The following is a 22,078-nucleotide window of genomic DNA, read 5'->3' on the forward strand; positions in this document are numbered from 1 at the left end:
CAGGCATTGCAGTTCATGGAGTGCTGAGAGTATAGCAGGCTTGGCACTCTTGATTATTTCAGGGGTAATGCCGTCCTTTGCAGTGGCTTTTCCACTGGCTAGAGAATCAATGGCATCACTGAGTTCCGATTTTGTTTACTGTTCGTCCAGCTCATTCGTGACTGGCAGAGACTATGCTGCATTGAGGGCGGTATCAGTGACAGCATTTTCCCTGGAGTACAGTTCTCGGTAGTGCTCCATCAAGCGGTCCATTTGCTTACGTTGGTCAGTGATCGTTTCCCTTGATTTCGATTTGAGGTGGGGGGGGGGGGGCGATCTTCTTGATGATTGGCCCAAAAGCGCTCTCAATGCCATCATACATTCCTCTGATGTTTCTGGTGTCGGAGGCCAGCTGAATATGACTGCATAGGTGTTGCCAGTAGTCATTTGCACAGCGCCTGGTTGTTCTTTGTGCAGCGCTTCTGGCTACTTTAAGTGCTACAGGTGTTAACTTGCTGGGGGCTTTCTTGTAGTTCAACAGTGCAGTGCGCTTAGTGGCTATGACAGGTTCCAGCTCTTCAAAGTGAGATTGAAACCAGTCTGCATTCTGCTTCTCACATTTGGTTAGGTGGGCATTGCTGAGTCATTGATGGCGTCTCTGATGTGGGCCCACTTGGTCTCTGCATCCCCTGCAGAAGTGTTTTGAAGGGCTTTTTCAAGTGAATTTAGAAACTTATGTAACAGCTGTGGATAAGAAATTCTGTTAGTGTTGATGCGTGGGCAGCCCTTCTGCTTGGAATGATGTAGCATCTATGGTTTGAGTCGAACTTTTCTGCACACCAGGGAGTGGTCGGTATCGCAGTCCGCACTGTGGAAGCTGCGTGTGATTTGGACACTGTTTATAGAGGCTCGCCTTGTGACGATGAGGTCCAGCTGATGCCAACGACGGCAGATGCAGTGTAATGTGGATAAATGTGAGATTATCCACTTTGGTGGCAAAAACAGGAAGGCAGATCATTATCTGAACGGCTATAAACTGAGAGAGGGGAATATGCAACGAGACCTGGGTGTTGTCGTACACCAGTTGCTGAAGGTAAGCATGTAGGTGCAACAGGTGGTAAAAAAGGCAAATGTTATGTTGGCCTTCTTAGTGAGAGGATTCGAGTACAGGAGCAGGGATGTCTTGCTGCAATTATACAGGGCCTTGGTGAGGCCACACCTGGAATATTGTGTGCAATTTTGGTCTCCTTATCTGAGGAAGGATGTTCTTGCTAAAGAGGGGTTGCAGCGAAGGTTTACCAGACTGATTCCTGGGATGGTGGGACCGACATTTGAGGAGAGATTGAGTCGGTTAGGATTATATTCGCTGGAGTTCAGAAGAGTGAGGAGGGAATCTCATAGAATTCTTTAAAATTCTAACAGGACTTGACAGGGTAGATGCAGGAAGGATGTTCCCGATGGTGGGGGAGTCTAGAACCAGGGGTCATAGTCGAAGGATACGGGGTAAACCATTCAGGACTGAGATGAGAAATTTCTTCACCCAGAAAATGGTGAACCTGTGGAATTCGCTCCCACAGAAAGCAGTTGAGGCCCAAATATTGTATGTTTTCAAGAAGGAATTAGATATAGCTCTTGGGTTTAAAGGGATCAGAGGATATGGGGCGAAAGTGGGAACAGGTTACTGAGTTGGATGATCATAATGAATGGTGGAGCAGGCTCGAAGGGCTGAATGGCCTTCTCCTATTTTCTATGTTTAGTAGTTCTCCAATTCTCTGGCAGCACACCTGTATCCAGTGAGGACTGGGAAATGATGGTCAGAACTTCTGCTATTTCCTCTCTTGCTCCTTTTAAGAGCCTGGGGTACATTTCATCTGACCCTGGTGATTTATCAACTTTCAAGGATGCTTTTCGCATTAATACTTCTCTCCCTATGTTTATCACATACAATACTGCACACCTCTCTTCCTTAACTACAATATCTGCATCGTCGCCCTCTTGTGAAAACAGACGCAATGTATTCATTAAGAACAATACCAACATCTTCTGCCCTTCCAGATAGGTTACCTTTTTGGTCTTTTATTGGGCCCTAAACTCTCCTTAGTTATTCTCTTACTCTTAATGTATTGATAAAACATCTTTGGGTTCACCTTGGTTTTGCTTGTCACTATTCTTTCATGCCCTCTCTTTTCTTTCCTAATTTCCTTTTTGATTTCACCCCTCCAAATGCTGTCATTTTTCACTTTCTGTCGTCTTGAGTTCTTGGTGTTGGACATGAGCTTTCCTTTTCTGCCTTATCTTACCCTGTATGCACCTTGACGTCCATGGGACTCTACTTTTGGCCATCTCACCCTTTTTCTTTGTGGGAACATGTTTACTCTGAGCTCCTTAAATCTCCCCTTTGAATGCCTCCCATTGCTCTGACACTGATTTACCTTCAAGTAGCCGTTTCCAGTCCGCTTTTGCTAAATCAATCCTCAGTTTAGTAAAATTGGCCTTTCCCCAATTGAGAACTACAACTCTTATTTTATCTCCGTCCTTTTCCTAATTATGTTAAAACTGACTGAATCATGATCATTACCACCAAAATGCTCTCCCACTGCCACTACTTCCACCTGTCCAACTTAATTTCCTAAAACTAAGTCTAAAACTGCGCCCTCTCTTGTTGGACTGGCTATATACTGGGCAAAAAAGTTCTCCGGAATGCACCTCAAGAATTCTGCTCTCTCAATTCCTTTCACATGAAAACTATCCCAGTTAATATTGGGGGAGTTAAAATCCCCTGCTATTACTCCCCTATTGCTCTTGCACTTCTCAGAGATTTGCCTATATATTTGCTCGTCTGTCTCCCTCTGACTGTTTGGGGGTCTATAGTACACTCCTAGCAGTTGGATTGCCTTAATCCATATGGCCTCATTTGATGAACCTTCCACATATCACCCCTCCTCACAGCTGTCATTGTTTCTTTGACCAAAATTGCCACTCCCCCTCTTTTCTTATTCCCCCCTCCCTAACGCGTCTGAAAACCCTGTAACCAGGAACATTGAGCTGCCATTCCTGTCCTTCCTTAAGCCATGTTTTCGAAATAGCTGTGATATCATACTGCCTCGTGTATCTGTGCCCTCATCTCATCTGCTTTACTCCTTGCATTGAAATAGATACCCTTGAGCACTGCCAAACTCTTTTTTTTATTTTCTAACTTTTCTTCTGTCTTCCAGTCTCATCCATTAATTCCTTGCCTTTCATTTTCATTTCTGATTTTGTCCCAACTGAATCTACTCTCAGGTATGTATGGTCACGAGGTTACAGATTCTGGTTGAGTACAATTCTGTTGCTGCTAATGGCCTGCAGCTCCTCATGGATGCCCAGTTTTGCATTGCTCGATCTGTTCAAAATCTATCCCATTTAGCACAGTGGTACTGCCACACAACACGATGGAGGGTATTCTCAATGTGAAGATAGGACTTTGTCTCCACAACGACTCTGTGAGTCACTCCTACCAATAATGTATGGACAGATGCATCTGCGGCAGGCTGATCGGTGAGGATGAGGTTAAGTATATTTTTCCCTCTTGTTGGTTCCCTCGCTACCTGCCACAGACCCAGTCTAGCAGTTCTTTAGGACTCGGCCAGTTTGGTCAGTAGTGGTGCTACCGAGCCACTCTTGGTGATGGACATTGAAGTCCCCCACCCAGAGTACATTCTGTGCCCTTGCCACCCGCAGCGCTTCCTCCAAGTGCTGTTCAACATGGAGGAATACTGATTCTTCCGCTGGAGGGGGAGCGGTAGGTGGTAATCAGCAGGAGATTTCCTTGCCCATGTCTGGCCTGGTGGCATGAGAATTCATGGGGTCTGGGGTTGATGTTGAGGGCTCCCAGGGCAATTCCCTCCCGACTGTATACCACTGTGCTGCCACTTCTGCTGGGTCAGTCCTGTCGGTGGGAAAAGACATACCCGGGGATGGTGATGGCAGTGTCTGGGACATTGTCGTAAGGTATGATTCGGTGAGTATGACTGTGTCAGACTGCTGCTTGACTAGTCTGTGGGACAGCTCTCACAACTTTGACACAAGCCCCCAAATGTTAGTAAGGAGAACTTTGCATGGTCGACAGGGCTGGGTTTGCTGTTGTCGTTTCCGGTGCCGAGGTTGATGCCGGGCGGTCTGTCCACTTTTGTTCTTTATTGACTTTGTAGTGGTTTGATACAACTGAGTGGCTTGCTGGGCCATCTCTGAGGGCATTTAAGAGTCAACCACATTGCTGTGGGTCTGGAGTCACATGTAGGCCAGATCAGGTAAGGACAGCAGATTTCCTTCCCTAAAGGACATCAGTAAACCAGATAGGTTTTTATGACAATCGACAATGGTTTTATGGCCATCATTAGACTAGCTTTTAATTCCACATTTATTAATTGAATTCAAATTCTACCTTCTGCCATGGTGGGATTCGAACCCATGTCTCCAGAGAAATACCCTGGGCCTCTGGGTTACTAGTCCAGTGACAATACCACTACACCACTGCCTCTCCTTATTGTGTGCCACTTTCTTTTTTTTTTCTATGCTAAATAGGATAGATTCAGAACAGACCTAGCAGCTCAAAACCGGGTATTTATGATCCATTATCAACAGCGGAATTGTATTCGATCACATCTGTAACCTCCTGGCCTGGCATAGTCTTTGTTCTAACATTACCATCTGGCCAGGGGACCAACCCTCCTTCATTGAAGAGCATATAAGAGCATGCCAGGAACAGCACCAGGAATACCTTAAAAAAGGTGCCAATCTTGTGAAGCTACAAAATTGGATGCCATGCATGTTAGCAGCATGCGATAGAGCTAAAAGACCACACAGCCAATGGATCGGATCAGATCAAAGCTCTGCAATCCTTCCACATTCAGTCATGAATGGTCATGGATGATTAAATAATTAACAGGAGGAGGAGGAAGCACCCTGAACATCCCCATCCTCAATAATGGAGGAACTTGGTACATGATGCAAAAGACCAGGCTGAAGTGTTTGCAACTATCATCAGCCAGAGTGGAGAGTGGATGATCCATCTTGGCCTCCTCGTGAGGTCCCCTGCATCACACATGCCAGCCTTCAGCCAATTCGATTCAATCCGCGTGATATCACGAAACAGCTGAGTGCACTGGATACAACAAAGGTCCTGACAACATCCCAGCCATAGTGCTGGTGACTTGTACTCCAGAGCTGGTCGCACCTCCAGCCAAGCTGTTCCAATACAGCTACAACACTGGCATCTGCCTGACAAATTGATATTCCTCAGGTATGTCCTGTCCACTAAAAAGCTGGGCAAATCCGTTCCATCCTATTACCCCCCCATCAATCTACTTTCAATCATCGGAAAAGTGATTGAAGGTGTCATGAACAGCGCTATCAAGCGGCACTTAATCGGCAATAACCTGCTCACAGATGCTCAGTTTGGGTTCTGCCCAGACTACCTGGTTCCAGACCTTCTCACAGCTTTGGACCAAACATGGACAAAAGCTGAATTTCACAGGTGAGGTGAGAGTGACTGCGCTTGACATCAAGCAGGCCTAGTCAAATTGAAGTCAGTGGGAATCGGGGTGGGGGGATGGCGGTGCAGTAAATGGTAAACTCTGCAACTGGCTGGGGTCATACCTAGCACAAAGCAAGACGGTTGTGGTTATTGGAGGCCAATCGTCTCAGCCCCAAGACATCGCTGCAGGAGCTCCTCAGGCTAGTGTCCTAGGCCCAACCATCTTCAGCTGCTTCATCAATGACCTTCCCTCCACCATAAAGTCAGGAGTACAGATATTGGCACAGTGTTCAGCTCCTCTGATAATGAAGCAGTCTGTACCTGCATGCAGCAAGAGCTGAACAACATTCGGGCTTGGACTTGTAAGTAACGTTTGTGCCACACAAGTGCCAGGCAATGACCATCTCCAACAAGGAAGAGTTTAACTACCTCACCCTGACATTCAACAGTATTTCCATTGCTGAATCCTCCACCATTAACATCTTGGGGGTTACCATTGACCAGAACCTTAACCGGACCAGCAATATAAATACTGTGGCTACAAGAACAGCTCAGAGGCTACGTATTCTGCCATGAGTAACTCACCTCCTGACTCCCCAAATCCTGTCCACCATCTACAAGGCACAAGTAGGGAGTGTGATGGAATACTCTGCGCTTGCCTGGATAACTGCAGCTCCAACAACACTCAAGAAACACGACTCAAAGAAACAAAGCAACCTGCTTGATCAGAACCCCTTCCACCACCTTAAAACATTCACCTCCTCCACCAGTGCACTGTGGCTACACTGCAGCTGAGGCTTCTATGACAGCACCTTCCAAACCTGCAACATCCATTGCCTAGGAGGACAAAGGCAGCAGGCGCATAGCAACACCACCATCTTGACCGTTCCTCCTTCATCAGTGGGTCAAAATCCTAGAACTCCCTACCTGATAGTAGTGAGTGTGTACCTACACCACATGGACTGCAGTGGTTCTTGAAGGTGCCTCAGCACCACCTTCTCAAGGGCAGTTAGAGGTGGGCAATAAATGCTGCCATTGCCAGTGGTACCCATATCCGATGAACGAATAAATAAAACATTTTGCTTTCTGTAGATGATTCAGCATTGAATTAATTATTCTAGCGTACACTTTCTGGTTTAGACCCTGGGTAATTTTACCTCCCAAAAATGGTTGATTTCGTTTGGATTGGAGGTTAAAATGTTAAAAATCTGAACCAGAAACCCAATGTACCCATCTCTGATTTTAATAGGGGTGAAACGAGGGGCAGGCTATCAATTTGCTCTCCAGCGGTGGGTTGGTTATTGAAAACTTTCTAAGGGGGCTGCATACCTCCATTTTTACAGGATTTTTAATCACTCAGTCGGGTTTCCTGGGCCACAGGAAATACAGCAGGTAAAAGGAGGCGAGAAAACATGGATCGAGCCTTTACAATACTGGGGCCAGGAGGAGCAGGAATGTTTCCTCCAGTTCCAATAAGTTTACTCTGTAAACTAACCCCCTGCACCTCCAAAATCTCTCTCTCAGATGCCCAGTGGCTCCCAGCCCCCATTGCGATCACCTGTGCCCCAACTGCCTCAACCATTCTGTAACCACTCTTTCCCCCTCTTCCCCCCCCCCCCACCCCTGTAATTTTTCCCCCCAACAGCCACAAAACATACCTGATCCTTGGCTGCAGCCTTTCCTGGAGTGTTCCTGCCCAAAAGGCAGCCTCTCATTAATCAAACTGGCTTCCAGTTGGGGAATCTGTTTAAAGAAAAATGTGCACACTGTGGAGCTAAAATTCCAGTCTTTGGGGAAACCTGCATTTTGAGGATTCCTGACCATAACTCACCCCTCCCTCCCCATCACCCTCTCCAAATTCCCACCTCAGTGAATATCGTAGCCTGTAAGTCTCAATAATGATTCTTCAGTCTGATTGGTAAGGAGAATACACAACTGCTTGCCCTATTCGTGGAAGTCCCAGATGCCCTGTAGAGGGTGCTTCACTATTTTGGATTTCTCATCATCACAAGTTCCAGTGCAAAAGCCCATAGAACGTTTGTGGGTGAGGGTAATGAATGGCTAGTGCTGTTCATTCGCTGGTGCTTACAAAATTTGAATTGTGTACACTAGTGCTGGTGTTTTGTGTGTAGTTTGTGGTTGACTTAGTTTTCCTTGCTTTATAAAGAAAGCAAGGAAAACTATGAAAAAACATAGGCTTGCATTTATAGTGCCTTATCGCATCTCTCAGCAATTTCCTGAAGAACTACATCCAAAATGCATTAATTTTGAAGTAGTTTTGACTATAGTTATGTAACTGAACTTGACAGCTAATTTGCACAAAAACCTCAAGCAATTGAATGGCTGACTAGTTAATTGTTTTGGTTGTTAGCATAGTGGTAATGTTACTTGTAATCCAGAGGCCTGGACTATGCTCCAGAGACATGAGTTCAAATCTCAACACAGCAGCTGGAAGAATTTAAATTCAATTAATTAATACATTTGGAATAAAATGCTAGTCTCATTAATAGTGATCATTGAACTATTGGATTGTCAAAAAACCCATCTAATTTACTCATGTTCTTCAGGGGTGGAAATCTGCCATCCTTACCTGGTCTGGGCTACATGTGACTCCAGACCCACAGCAATGTGGTTTACTCTTCACTGCCCTCTGAAATGGCCTAACAAGCTACTCAGTTGTAGGCGGCTCACCACCATCTGCTCAAGGACAATTGAAGATGGACAATAAATGTTGGCCTGGCCAGCAGCGCTCGCAACCCAAGAGTGAATTTTTTTTTAAAGTTGCGGAAGGTCTGTTGGGAGACCGAAGAAAACTTCCTGTTCCTTTTTGAATAATGACATAGATCTTCTCTTGTTCACCTGAGCCACAGGAAGAGACAGGATGGGGCCTCGAATTAATGTCTCATCCTCTGACAATGCAGCATTTTTTCAATACTGCACTGGAGTTTATGTGCCCAAGTATTTGAATGGTACTCAAGCCCACAATCTTCTGAATCCAAAGTGAGCATGCTACCAGTTGGAATTTCCTGTTGTAGGCCAGTTTTGCATTTAAAAATCAGAGCATTGGGGATTGATTTTTTTTTTGGACAGTGCAACTTTCTTCTTGGAGATTATTCTCTCTTCTATCTCAGCATATAATGAAATTTGCATCATACTATTTACAACCAATGAAGTATTTTTGAAATGTAGTCACTGTTGTAATGTAGGAAACATGGCAGCCAATTTGCACTCAGCAAACTCCCACAAACAGAAATGTGATAATGACCAGATAATTTGTTTTTGTGATGTTGATTGAGGGATAAATATTGTCCAGGCCACTGGGGATAACTCCCATGTCATCTTTCAAACAGTGTCATGGGATTTTTTACATCCACCCAAACAGGCGAATGGGGCCTCAGGTTAACGTCCCATCTGAAAGACGGCACCTCCGACAGTGCAGCCCTCTCTCTACTATGCTGGAGTCTCAGCCTTGATTTTTGTGCTCAAGCCCTAGAGTGCAACTTGAACCTGGAACCTTGTGATTGAGGCAAGAGTGCTACAAACTGAGCCACAGCTTCCATTGCTATTATTTTTCACCTTGTTTTGAAGGTTCTTTTACTTGTCAAAATTAGCTTGCATCACTCATTAAAGACGTTACTGGCACTTGTAGAACCTCATTAATCAGTTTTTTTTTGTCAGTTTTGACCTGCCACAGCCTGTGTATGCAACAGCTGTGTTTTTTCTATTGAGAAACCAAAATGAAGCATCAAGGTGCATCGTGCTGAACACCACCATAACTGAAAATGCGAGAGAAGACGAGGTAAGTCAGAAAATAGGAAGAAGGAAAGACTAGGAGAACTAATATATTTGACAATACGCTAGTCAAGCGCTATTAGCTCTTGAGAATCTTAAACGATTATTGAAAGTACTAAATGACTGCAATTTTTTATGTTGCTGAAAAAATTCTTTATTGGAAATCAAACTGCACATTCTAGTTGTTTCATTAGGTGTTAATTCTGGTGGAAAATAGTCATCTTTGCCTGTTTTTCAGGTGTATAGTCTCATAAATGAGGAGAAAAGGCATTTTTGTTTTGATAATCCTTGTGTTTGTATCTTGTGTGCTACTAAAATAACTGGTTCCAGAAGAAGCTGGTGCAAAAGCAAAATTCTGCAGATGCTGGAAATTTGAAATAAAAACAGAAAATGCTGGAAATACTCAGCAGGTTAGGCATGATCTGTGGAGAAAGAAAGAGTTAATGTTTCAGGTTGATGACCTTTCATCAGAGCTGGCAGAAGGTATTTCAGATCAAAGTATTTAAACCTGTAGAAAACATTGTAAGACCTGTTTACTACAAAATCAAGCTTGCAATTTTTTTTTGGGCGGGAGGATGATTTTAAGAGGCCTTCATTGTTTTAGCATCTTCTCTTGTGTTAACAGAGATGACAGTAGCATTTTTGATGGACTGATGGATGAAGATGATAAGGACAAAGCAAAAAGGTGAGTCTGTGCGATGAGGTTTAAATAAAATTAGAGCTAGGAATTAACCCATTATTAAATAAACAATTTCTAAAAGGTTTTCTCCTATCAACGTTTTAGCAAAGAATGATTCTGAACATGATACCATGTCAGCAGAAATTCTTGTATAGCTGGGGACACAAAGGAAAACAACAAAAACTGCCAGATTAGTAGCTTGTGAGAGTATTATTTTGTTGCTCAGTTCCAACATAGGTATCTAATGTTTTCAAAATCTAAAATAACATCAAGATTTTGCACCATTTAAATGACATCTCAATCTTGAGTGTTTAAGACACGTTAAATCAGAATAAATTTTTTTGCCATTTTGAAAAATATGTACGTTTTTTGTGTTGCTACCTATTCAGGCAAACAATGAATGACCCATTTGGTAGGGCAGGGGTGTGTGATGCTATGAAAATCGCTTTTTGTCAAAGAGTAGAATTAGAACAGTTGTAGATTTTTTATTGTAGGAAGCAATTACTCTTTAATGGAATTTGGGCATTTTTTTTTGATGGCAGGGAATATTTCAGATGAACCATTCTAATTGCAAAATCAAAAGCATGAAAGTGCGCGGCATTGTTTGCGACCTGCTGCCCTAGCTAAAGCTTAAGAAATTTCTAATCTACATTAATGGTCTGACTACATAAATGTTTTATGTATCTTCATTATTACTATAAATGGAGCTATGTTTTTGAATACACATTTCTATGCATTCTGTGGCAATTAACTTTGTATATTCAGGAATAATGTTGTGGAAATAAGACTTAAATCACATCTAAGGTAATTCTTCAGTCTGAATAACTTTTTAAAACGACATTTAAGCCACTTACTAAACTAAAAACTCAATGACTGATTCAAAGTTTTTTTTGCCGACTTAAAGGCTTCTGCACAGACCACTTGCTCCTAGATGAGTGGACCAGTAGGCCTTCCTCTTGGAATTGAGCATGACTGACAGAATCAGCAGAGACCAGGTAGAGCAGGGTAAGTTGCTAGAAGATGAAGGAGGAGGGGGAGAAGGGCGCTTAACAGGAGACCATATCTTCAGTCTTTAGGGAGCAGATCAGTTGCTGAACAGATTGCAGGAGTGCTATGATGCCCTGGAAGCCACTTTGCACTCTGGTGTCTCGAGCCATGATAGCAGCAGTCTGAGCTTTCACTGCAGCACTCAGACATTGGGTGGATGCTGTTTGTGCTGCAGTGGAAGCTGAGACATTGGCCATGTGGCGCTGCATCATGGTTAGTTCCATGGGTGTACTTCTTGAAGTAGCCACCCTTTCATATTGGAAAGGATGCGCTCCGAGCTCTTCACAAAGCCCAGTGCCAAGTTGGTGCTGGAATCCTCCATGCTCCTTGACCTTGAAGGCAGGCTTTCTGGCGGGGTTGTCAGTGCACCTCTCATTTGGATGTACACACCTATCATCCCTCTTCTGTAGCCTGGTCCACCGAAGTCATCATCTGAGTCCTTTGCAGTAGAGCTTGTGTGCTACCTTGCTTGTCCACCAAGCTGGCACTTTCCCCCGCCCAAGCTCCAGCCTACTGGTGTCCGGTCTTTCACCATGAGCAGACCCCGCCTCTATCCTGTTCTCTAAATTACATGCATTATCTATCTGAACTGGCAGTTGCGACTGAAATCCAAAAGCAGTGTGTATTCACCGCTATTTTCCTACTCTCCCAACACTGCCTGGGAAATTTGTTCTTGGGTATGTAAAATGAAGAAGGTCAAGGGTATGGCTTTGGTGAGGGGAGAGGAGAATGTAAGAAGTGCATGTTTACACCATCAAAACTTCTCTTGTCAAAAGAGACTGTGGGATGAGAAGGAGGATTAGGTATGCGGGTACTCTCATCTTCAATGGCTTCACCCTCACTGATCGCCACGGATTCAGCAATGACTCTTCCCATAATGGCTAACACAGTCTCCTCCATGGGGGTTAGAAGATGCAGGTGTGCCTCTCCCCCTTTGGTTAGTTGCTGCTGCCTCTGGTTATACACCACCTTCTGCAAGGTGGAGGAAAGTATGGTCAGTGAGTGTCATACAATCTGTGTGAGTGATGTGGCTGTCGTGGTTGGTTTAACAGCTGACAGTGTGTACAAGCTTTGAGATGTGGATTTGAGGCTTACAACAATGCTAAGTATGTGAGGGTGAGGTGAAGCATATAAATGTTATGTATGAATCCTGATTGGTAAGTCATTGACGGGGGTGTGGTGAATTGAGCAATGGCTGAGGCTAGTGGTGCAGTTGGTAGGATATGCCATTTGAAGCTGCATTCATGGACTTTGACCACTCTTGAGGTTATTAAACTTCCTCCTGCATTGCATCCATGCTCTTGGAGCTAAATTCCTGGCATCTTCTGCTATGCCTTCTGAGTGTGTATTTGGAGGGGCTCCAGCAACCCGGGAGGGTATAAGACATCTCTCCTCTGTTCAACCTCCTTCACCAAGACCTCCAATGCAGCATCCGAAAACTTTGTTACGTGCTCTCTCCCGTGGTCATTCATTGTTGAATGAGAATGGTGTATGTATCATGCAACAGTGATCTCAACATCTTCAGCAGTCATAATGCACCTTCCCTTTGAGGTGCAAGCTAGTTTTAAGTAGTGATGGGAAGTAACCATTTTGGATGTGTGCAGCCAGTGAACAGTGAGGTTAGTGCTAGCTGCACACACAAATCATTATAATGAGCAAGCATCATGAGGTTTGTGTGCTGCCTGCATTACACTGAACAGGCGCTAGTTAATTGCGTATCACTATCCCTGTGCGCTTTTTCGGGACTAATCAATTTAACAACCCATATCTCTTCTCACTTTTTCATTTTGAATGCTTCACTGGAATTGGCATTGAATGGGAAAAAAATTCTTATGCTACATTTAGCTGTGTCTTCCCTCATTTCTAAACATGTCGTCTGGTGGTAATGGGACAAGTAAAGAAGCAAAAGATGGTTCTAGAGAAGCTGTAAATGCCAACAGCAGAACCATAAAGCCCAAAAAAATGGTAGTAGTGGTTATGATTTAAAATTGTTGAACTCAGTGACTTTGTGTGTCAGCTGTGTCTCAGTTGGTAGCATTCTCACCATTGAGTCAGAAGGTTCCAGCTTCAAATCCCATTTCAGGACTTGAGCACAAAAATCAAGGCTTCACACTCCAGTGCCGTACTGAGGGAGTACAGCACTGCTGGAGGTGCTGTCTCTCGGATAAGACATTAAACTGAGGCCCTATCTGTCCTCTCGTGGACATAAAAGATACCATGGCACAATTTCGAAGATCAGGAGACTTATCCCTGATGCCCTGGCTAATATTTACCCTATAATCAACATCACAAAAACAGATTATCTCATCATTATCACATTGCTGTTTGTGGAACCTTGCTGTGTGCAAATTGGCTGCTGCATTTCCTGCATTACAACAGTGACTGCATTGTAAAAGAACTTCAATGACTGTAAAGCATTTTGAGATGTCGGTTGGTCATGAAAGGTGCTACATAAATGCAAGTCTTTTTTGAGTCCACAGGTTTGTGAAGTGTGTAACTGAAAGATGAGGTGCTGTTCCTTGGGCTTCCATTTGAACAGGTAGGAGGCTGAGGTGGGAGTGGAACAAAGAATTAAAATGGCAAATGACTAGAAGCTCAGGGCCACGCTTGTGGACTGAACCAGCAAAATGATGACCCAACCAGTGCTTAGTCTCCCCAGTGTCGAGGAGATTTTGTTATGAGCAGCATATACAGTATACTAAATTGAAAGGGGTGTTTGGGTTGCTGGACGGTGGAAATCAGAGGTGAAAGGGCAGGATCTGCATCTCCTGCACTTGCACAGGAAGGATACGTGGGAAAGGGCGTAGGCATAAAAGGTGTCGCAGAGGGAATTGTCCCTTTGGAACGTCAAATTATAGGAACAGATATCTTTGGAGGTAGCGGAAATGGTGGAAGATGATCCGCTGAGTGTGGAGGATAGTTTGTTTGGAAGGTGAGGCAAAAGGAACCTCTCATGGTTCTGGATGAGAAGGGAAGGGGTGAGAGCAGAAGTGTGGGAAATGGGATGGACATGGTTAAGGGCCCTGTCAACCATGGTGGAGGGGAATCTTCGGTTGAGGAACAAGGAAGAAATGTCAGAAACACTTGTGTGGAAGGTGGCATCGTCAGAACAGATGAGTTGGAAAAGTTGGAATAATGTAATAGACTTCTTTACAGAAAACAGGGTGGGAGGAATTTTCACTTTTAGAATGTGTGAAGGCCATTCCAATTCTTAGTGGCCCTTCCAAGAAACCATAAGAAAGAAAGACAGACTTGCATTTATATAATGCCTTTCACAACCATCAGACGTCTCAAAGTGCTTTATGGCTAGTGAAGTACTTTTGAATTGTAGTCACTGCTGTAATATAGGAAATGCCATCTATATCATGTACAATTTGCACTTTTGTGGATTCTCCCCAACCTATTTAATCCCATGAAAGTTGACTAAGTGCAAATTAGATTTTGCAAATAGGTAAAGCAACCAAGCAAAAACTTCAGATGTCAAATTAATATTACAGTCTGTATTTAACCTTGACTGTTTAAATTGTGTTCATGGTCACAGAATGAGAACCATTTCGTGTTGCAAAGAAGTTTGAGTAGAACCAAGATATTTAGCCAAATGCATGATTCTTTTAATCATGCAATGCAAGCAGAAGACCATTAAAATAATTTACCAGTTTGCACTGAGCATCCATTGATGGGGTTCAGGGTCGCCTCCACAACAACTGGATCTGTGACAGTAGCTGGTGCTACATTCCAGCACGTGAACTGTTCTGTTAAATCCTGTATAACACATTGGTAAGTGAGCACAATTTAGGGCATCTTCTCTTCAAAAAGACCATGATGCAATGAAGAATGTAGAGAGAACCAACAACCAGGATGAGACCCAAGGCTTTCAGGAGGATTCTCAAAATGTATTTACTAGTTCATCACATCTCTGGCATCTCATTATTCAACTGATTCAATTATAGAGGACATCTCTCTCTTCTCTTGGCATTTCTGCATGGATGAAGATTTTGGGAAAGTTGTAGTCCTCGATTGCAGGCCCGCTGGTGGCTAGTTGGGCCTATCCGTGACCGGCAGATTCTCCCACAGCGGGTACAAGTGAAGGTGTAGTCGCTGTTTGGGGCAATTGGATCTATCTTTCTCCTCCTTTTCTCTTTCAAGCTGGCTCGTTGCTCAGTCTCAAATGTGTCTGTAACCCTCCTGGTGTATCATCTCCAGGCATCATGATCTATGGCCTGCGCTTCCCACTGGCGATGGTCGATGTGGCACACAGAGAGGGACTTCTTCAGGGAGTCCTTGAAACGTTCTCTGTTCTTTTTACCTGTGGTCAGCTCTTCATACAACACGATCTTGGGCAGGCGACTGTCATCCATTCAGGCAACGTGACCTGCCCACATAGTTGGCTTTGCAGGAGGATGGCCTCGATGCTGGTGGTGATGGCTGTTTCCAGGACTTAAATGTTTGAGATGCAGTTCTGCCAGCAGATCTTGAGGATGCTGCGGAGGCAGCGCTGATGGGTTGCTCTAGAAGGCGTACATGACGGCGGTATAGGACCTATGACTTGGCGCCATACAGAAAGGTGTTGAGGACCATGGCTTTGTACACTTCGAGTTTGGTCTGTGCTCTGAGGCTGTGGTTGCTCCACACACGTTTGTAGAGTCTGCCGAATGTACTGTTTGCTTTTGAGAGTCTATGGTCCACTTCCTTGTCTATGGTGGCATCAAACGAGATGACGATCCCCAAATAAGTAAATTGCTTGATGGTATTCAGCTTGGTTCCCTTGATGACAATGCTTGGTGGTCTATATTCTTCTTGGGGTGCAGGCTGATGCAGGACTTCAGTTTTCTTTAAAATGATTTTTAGTCCGAAGAGTTGTGCCACCTCGGAAAAATGTAGTGTTATACATTGCAGGTCTGACTAACTTTGGGCCAGGAGAGCACAGTCATTGGCGAAAAGAAGTTCACGGATGAGTTTTTCTTGCGTTTTTGTGTGAGCCTGAAGATGCCTGAGGTTGAAAAGGCCTCCCTCAGTCGGAAGCATACGTAAACTCCCTCCTTAAGATTTTCCGTTGCCTGTTGTAGCATCATGCTGAAAAAAATGAATAGGGTCAGGGCCAGCACACATCCCTGCTTCACTGGAGATACAGAAGGGACTTGAGAGGTTGCTGTTTTGCTTGACTTGTCCGTACTGATTTTCATGAAACTGCTTCACCATCTCCTGGGTGGGCATCCAAGATTTTCAAGGATTTTCCAAAGTCCATCTCTGCTCACAGTGCCAAATGCCTTGGTGAGGTCTACGAAAGTGACATACAGGCACTTGTTTTGCTCACGACACCTTTCTTGTAATTGTCTGAGTGCAAGTACCATGTCTGTGGTGCCTCTGTTTGCTCTGAAACCACGTTGGGCTCTCTGGGAGGTTTTCTTCTGCAATGGTAGTCACAAGCCTGTTCAGAAGTATTCCAGCCAGGATCTTCCCAACAATAGAAAGGAGAGTGATCCCACAGTAGTTGGAGCAGTCTGATTTTTCTGCTTTGTTTTTGTACAAGGTGATGATAACGGCATCACAAAGATCCCGTGGAATCCTGCCCTGTTCCCAGAAGGCCATGAAAAACTCATAGAGCTTGGTGTATAGGGCAGGGCCACCATGCTTCAAGGCTTCGAGTGGAATTACATCAGCTCCGGGAGCTTTGTTGTTGTTCATCTGGTTGATGGCGGTCACAGTTTCCTCTAGAGTTGGGCTCTCATCCAGTTCTTCTTTGACAGGTGGTTGTTGGATGTGATTGATGGCAGTATCATGCACTGTGCACTTGGCACTGAAGAGAGTTTCAAAGTGCTCCGACCAGTGATCCAGGACTGACTCCTTGTCGGTGTGCAGTGTCTTGCCATCGGCGCTCCTCAAGGAGTTTTGGGTTTTATTATGCTGGTTCATAGATTTTAGCGCTTCATAAAAACTTCTTATGTCACCAGTATCAGCATACAGTTGAGTTTTTTCCACAAGTGCAAGCCACCAGTCATTTTGGATGTTCCTCAGTTTACATTGAAAGGTGCTGCATGCTTGACGATAGGCTGTCTTTTTCTCTTGGCTGCCGGCTGAGCCAGGTGAGCCTGATAAGCTGACCTTTTTATTTTTAGCAGAACTTGAATTTCCTTGTCATTGTCATCAAACCAGTCCCTATTCTTCTTGCTGCTGAGTCCGATGACCTCGTTGGAAGTATCCGGTATTGCAGCTTTGATGTGTTCCCAGAGTTCTTCTGGAGTGGAATCAGCAGTGAGATCAGGATGTTCCAGTCTAGTCTGTAAGGTTGCTTGATATCTATCTCTGCAAGATGAGGTTTGCAGGTGGCTGACTCGAAATTTCTTTGGGTCGTCTCCAGGCCTGTTCTTGGGCTTAGGCTTGAAGTGGAAGTTCAGCTTTGAACGAACAAGCAGGTGGTCTGTATGACAGTCAGCACAGGGCATAACTTTAGTATGCAGGATGTCCTTTAGGTTACACTGGCGCACCAAGATGTATTCTATCAGGTGCCAGTGTTTAGAGCGGGGATGCATCCATGTGGTCTTGAAGCGATCGTTTTGATGAAAGAAGGTCTTGGTTATGGACAGCTGCTTTTCTGCAGAGTTCCAAGAGTAAATGTCAGTTTTCATTACAGTTTCCAACTCCATGGTTTCGGAGCACTCCAAATGCTATGGAGGACATCATAAGCAGGCATGCTGGAGAAAAATGTTTCTCCAGCAGAGATTACTGTCTTACTGCAGAGATTACCAATCAGTAGTGATATCCTTGGTTGATTTTGTCTTGACCACCAAAGCCTAGGACTGCTGTTTGATGCTACTTTGGCTGAAAGCGCATTAGAGTGAGCTGATAAGGACGTCAAAAATAGGAACTTGGCATTGGTGTTATGAGGTATAATAGGGGAAGGATATGCTAACTAGACCAGCTGCTACTATAAATAAATAATATAGATATCTGAATACAACAAACTAAATAAAACAGAGCATCACTAGATCGAGTGAAGTGTGGGTATTTTGAGCACCAGATGCTGACTGAAGCAGTTTGCCGAATGGCTGGTTTCTGTGTTGTAACTTCTTCATATCTACATATAGATTTGGTAACTCCACACCAACATGGAATTGAATTTTGCACCTTGCTTGCTTATATTATTTTTGAAAATTATGTAGCTGTCATTTAAATCAGATGCAACAATTTATGGAACTTCTTCACTATGGCAATTACATTTATATCAATGCTTTGGACAATTATTTTAGCTGTTGGAATGGTGACCAATTTATCAAGCCAATTATTTCAGTAATTCTAACCCACACACAGTTACTGAATTACTTAAGATAATTTCCATTTCAATAAAAAAATAATTAGAAAAACTTCGAATCATAGAAAGTTTAAGGCACAGAAAGAGGCCACTTGGCCCATCGTGTCTGTGCTGGCTAAATATTTGGCCTAAAGATTTACATATTTATATTCTTTACACTCACTTATCCTAGATAAAATTATTTGATTTGAATAGTTTGAACATTTTTCAGGATATTTTGATGTGAAATTAAATTTACTAAAACATGAAATGATTTAGCTGAAAAAGGGACAAATGAGACAATAGAATCTCAGGGTATTTTGTGAATGCTTTATTCAGTGAGTTGAAGCAGATGTTGATACATTATGTAAATTATGCCAATTACAAGCAGAAAAAAGATTGAAGCTCTGTCTCAAAAAGAATCTTGGGCCAGCAGAATAAAATACAATAACCAACTCCATAAAGTGGTGGAGTTAAGACAGGATGGTCAAGGATACAAGAGACTTAAAGTTTCATCATAATTTGCCTTTTCTTTTAGGATACAGTAGAATGTAGCTACTGGCCCTAAGTAAGTCAGAATGACTTTTGAACAGTTGCCCATTTATTCATATCTTTACTCGTTGCTAATTTACTTATTGAAGATATAGCAATCTAAATTCAGATGATCATTTTGACACGTTTTTAAAGGCCAAAAATATATTAGAATGTTGGATGAATTATCTGTATTTTATTAATATAATTTGCTATTAGAAATATTCTTGTGTCCTTAGGGTGTCGAGGAACAAATCAGAGAAGAAACGACGAGATCAGTTCAATGTGCTAATCAAAGAGCTTGGTTCCATGCTACCTGGTAATACTCGGAAAATGGATAAATCAACAGTATTACAGAAAACAATTGATTTTTTACAGAAGCACAAAGGTAGTTACTATGTTCTATGCTAACAAATATCTTGCTTCGTGTTTTCAGCACAGGTGTGCTAAGTTTATTGGGGAAGGAGAGAAGGAAATTGGGGCATTCAGTATTTCATGCTAATAATATTGTGGAGATTTTTTAAAAAGACTGATCAAGAATATGAAGATAATTTTATTTATTCACATAGAAATTGGGAAATCTTTATCTCTCAATGGAAAAGTCCACTCTCAACAACATAATGCTGTCTGCCCCCCTCAAAAAAAAATAGTTTCTGCACACACTAGGTCTGTGAAAGTGAGGAAAATTAATTGAAATATAAAATTAATTGGAAAGCTCACCTGCCTATGTAAATTAACAAAACAAAATTCAGAATATTGCACCTCAGTTCAAAGTATATGCCCCACCATTTGGACTCCAAAGTGCAGCAAAAAAAAGAAATAAATTAGTAAAATTTCAGTGAAACTTGTACAAATGGACACCCCCAAAAATGGACACCTGCCACCATTGGACACATATTGACAGTTCCATATCACTTGCATTGCAATAGATACAAGCTGCACCTTGAAACCACAGACACTCAGAAGTTAAGAACTACGGGCAGCCTTCAATGCACCAAGACCGTTTACAACTTTAAAACATTGTGTTCACAGGCAAGTGTGAGGCGGCAATGGGTGAAAGAAATGGCTTTTGTGGATTGGAGATCTCTTGACCCAACATTCTTAGAAACAGTCTTCTATCTTTAGGATTGAATTCTTGCATGGCTTTGCCCCAGGAATAGAGTGCTTTTACTTCTGTTACAGATGCTGGGTAAAGAACTCCCATTCTACCTCACCTTCCATTTACATTCAGGTGCCTGTTTCACTGGGCTGCACTGTGTAATTTCTTGCTTCTGGCTCAGTGATGTCACCCCCACTGCCATAGAAAGCAGGATTGGCTATTCGGGACTTTGGGGAATAATGGCCCACACGAGCACAGGAGTTGGGAACAGTCGAGGGTCGGGAGTCAGCATTTAGGTGGCCTCCAGAGTCAGCAGTTGGTTGGGGGTAAGCTTAGGAGTTTGCATTTGAGATTTGGGGGAATGTAGACTGGCAGTTGGGGCAAGACAGACACTGAAGGCTGAGGAGAGATGGAGGCTGGGGAACGGAGGCTCAGGGGAGATATGGGTAATGAGAGCTCATGATTAGGTGTCATGTGATCATGTCACATGGTCAGATGTCATGTGATCAGAATGTGTTCAAACCTCAAGGAATCCACCCAACCAGAGTTGGCAACCCTGGACATTTCACTCCTCCAATACATTAGGTATTGATGAGCTGCTAACAACCCCCTACCTACCCCCAGCACTTCAAACATTAACAGCTGTAGCACAAAGAGGATGGCGTTCCCAGACAAGGATCTACAGGACATTAAGCTCTCCAATTTGACTGGGATCACCTAGGAACTCTGGTCTGAAGCTGCCACTTCGCCCTGTGCAGGATCAGGGCATTCCTCTCTCAATGGAAAAGGATCCCAGGATGGCAATGGACTGCGAAACCCAGCAAACATCCTGCAGGCATGATCTGAGGGGAGAGCATTAAGAAGGAATGCTGCAGGAGAAACGGCCATTCCCAGGGTATTTGGCTCATCCGGTTTAGCGTACATACAATGACCATTTTGAAAATAAGAACACCTGCAAATAAAGGACATCTGATGAGAGTCTTTTGAGTGTCCCTAATTTACAGGTTTCACTGCACTGAAATTAGAACCTTTTATGAGAATAGTCCCAACAAAAGAAGTATAGGGCATTGAAAAGAAGAAATGCCGCAATCCAGGTCACTGAGGAAGTGCTTGTGAAATAATTGATGCCATGGACTGGATGGAGCTGAGATTGCAAATACAAGGAGAATAACATGCAAAGTTAAGGTTGGCAACAAAGGAGAAACATGCTAAGGAATAGAATCTCTTGGAAGATTACCAATAATCCTACAACTCTTGCAACCACCTCCCCCTCACCACCAAGCTGAGTAGTTTGAAGCGGGAATTTAACACACAAGTCTAGCAATTGTACACAAAACATAAAACAACCACTACCTCTCCAGAGTAAAGATGCAGTGTATGGTGTTCAGTAAAGAATGTTCCCTCACACATCTCCTTCCGCCTTGTCGCCTCCACTCCGTGCTGTCATCCAATGATGGAAAAACTTACCTAGCTCACCCAGCAGAGGGAAGAAGTGAGTGACGAAAAGGGAGAAACATAACATAATGAAAGGGTGCATGGCACTGGGCCAAGAATGGGTCCTCCAACCCCCAAGTAAAGATTGGTGGAAGCCGTACATAGATCCCATTGCAGTAATCCCATCAATGAATGAAAGTAACCCTTTGCTTATAAGATCTCTCTCTTTCTACTGCACAGAGATCCTCCTGTGACAAGATTGCCATAATCCCCAATTCCTCACGTAACAGAGAAATATTGCGTCCATTTCCAACTTCTATTTTACTATAAATCTGATGTCGAAGGACGAACCAGAGACTAATTTTTGATAATGAAAGAGTGGAAGTGCATAGACCAGAGCATTAATAGTTAACTTTATCTACGAACAAAAGTAAAAAAAACTAGTAGCCCAGGGACAGCCAAAACAAATCTCTGATATCCTTCTTCACCCTGATGAGCATAATTCTCCCTCCCAATAATAAAAAAAAAACGGCACTCCCCTCACCCCATTAAATTGAAATAGGAAACAACTTGTGTGCCTTTCAACCCCTCCAGTTGTTGTTTGTTGTTTTAGTAGTTTTCCTGGTTCCTGAAGTCTCCTTACTGCCTCCTCTGGGTGTAGGCTTGAAGTACTGACTTGGATCAACATTTGTTGTTTTTGTCTTACCTACTGAA

General features: G+C 43.4%; 1 protein-coding gene across 6 annotated transcripts in view; it reads left to right on the forward strand.

Moving 5' to 3' along the window:
* The window catches only part of clocka (clock circadian regulator a), a 280,411-nt gene that overhangs the window by 71,597 nt on the left and 186,736 nt on the right, over positions 1-22,078 (forward strand). For 3 of the 6 annotated variants that reach the window (XM_068035102.1, XM_068035091.1, XM_068035120.1), the window contains 2 exons: positions 9,912-9,971; positions 19,071-19,219. In XM_068035102.1, coding sequence (XP_067891203.1) covers positions 9,912-9,971; positions 19,071-19,219 — 209 coding nt within the window. Of the gene's footprint in view, positions 1-9,911; positions 9,972-10,869; positions 10,971-19,070; positions 19,220-22,078 lie in introns of all 6 variants that reach the window. The other 3 variants (XM_068035129.1, XM_068035138.1, XM_068035111.1) reach the window with 3 other exon arrangements.

The sequence above is a fragment of the Heterodontus francisci genome, chromosome 1, assembly GCF_036365525.1.
Source record: "Heterodontus francisci isolate sHetFra1 chromosome 1, sHetFra1.hap1, whole genome shotgun sequence".
In the NCBI taxonomy this organism is placed as follows: domain Eukaryota; kingdom Metazoa; phylum Chordata; class Chondrichthyes; order Heterodontiformes; family Heterodontidae; genus Heterodontus; species Heterodontus francisci.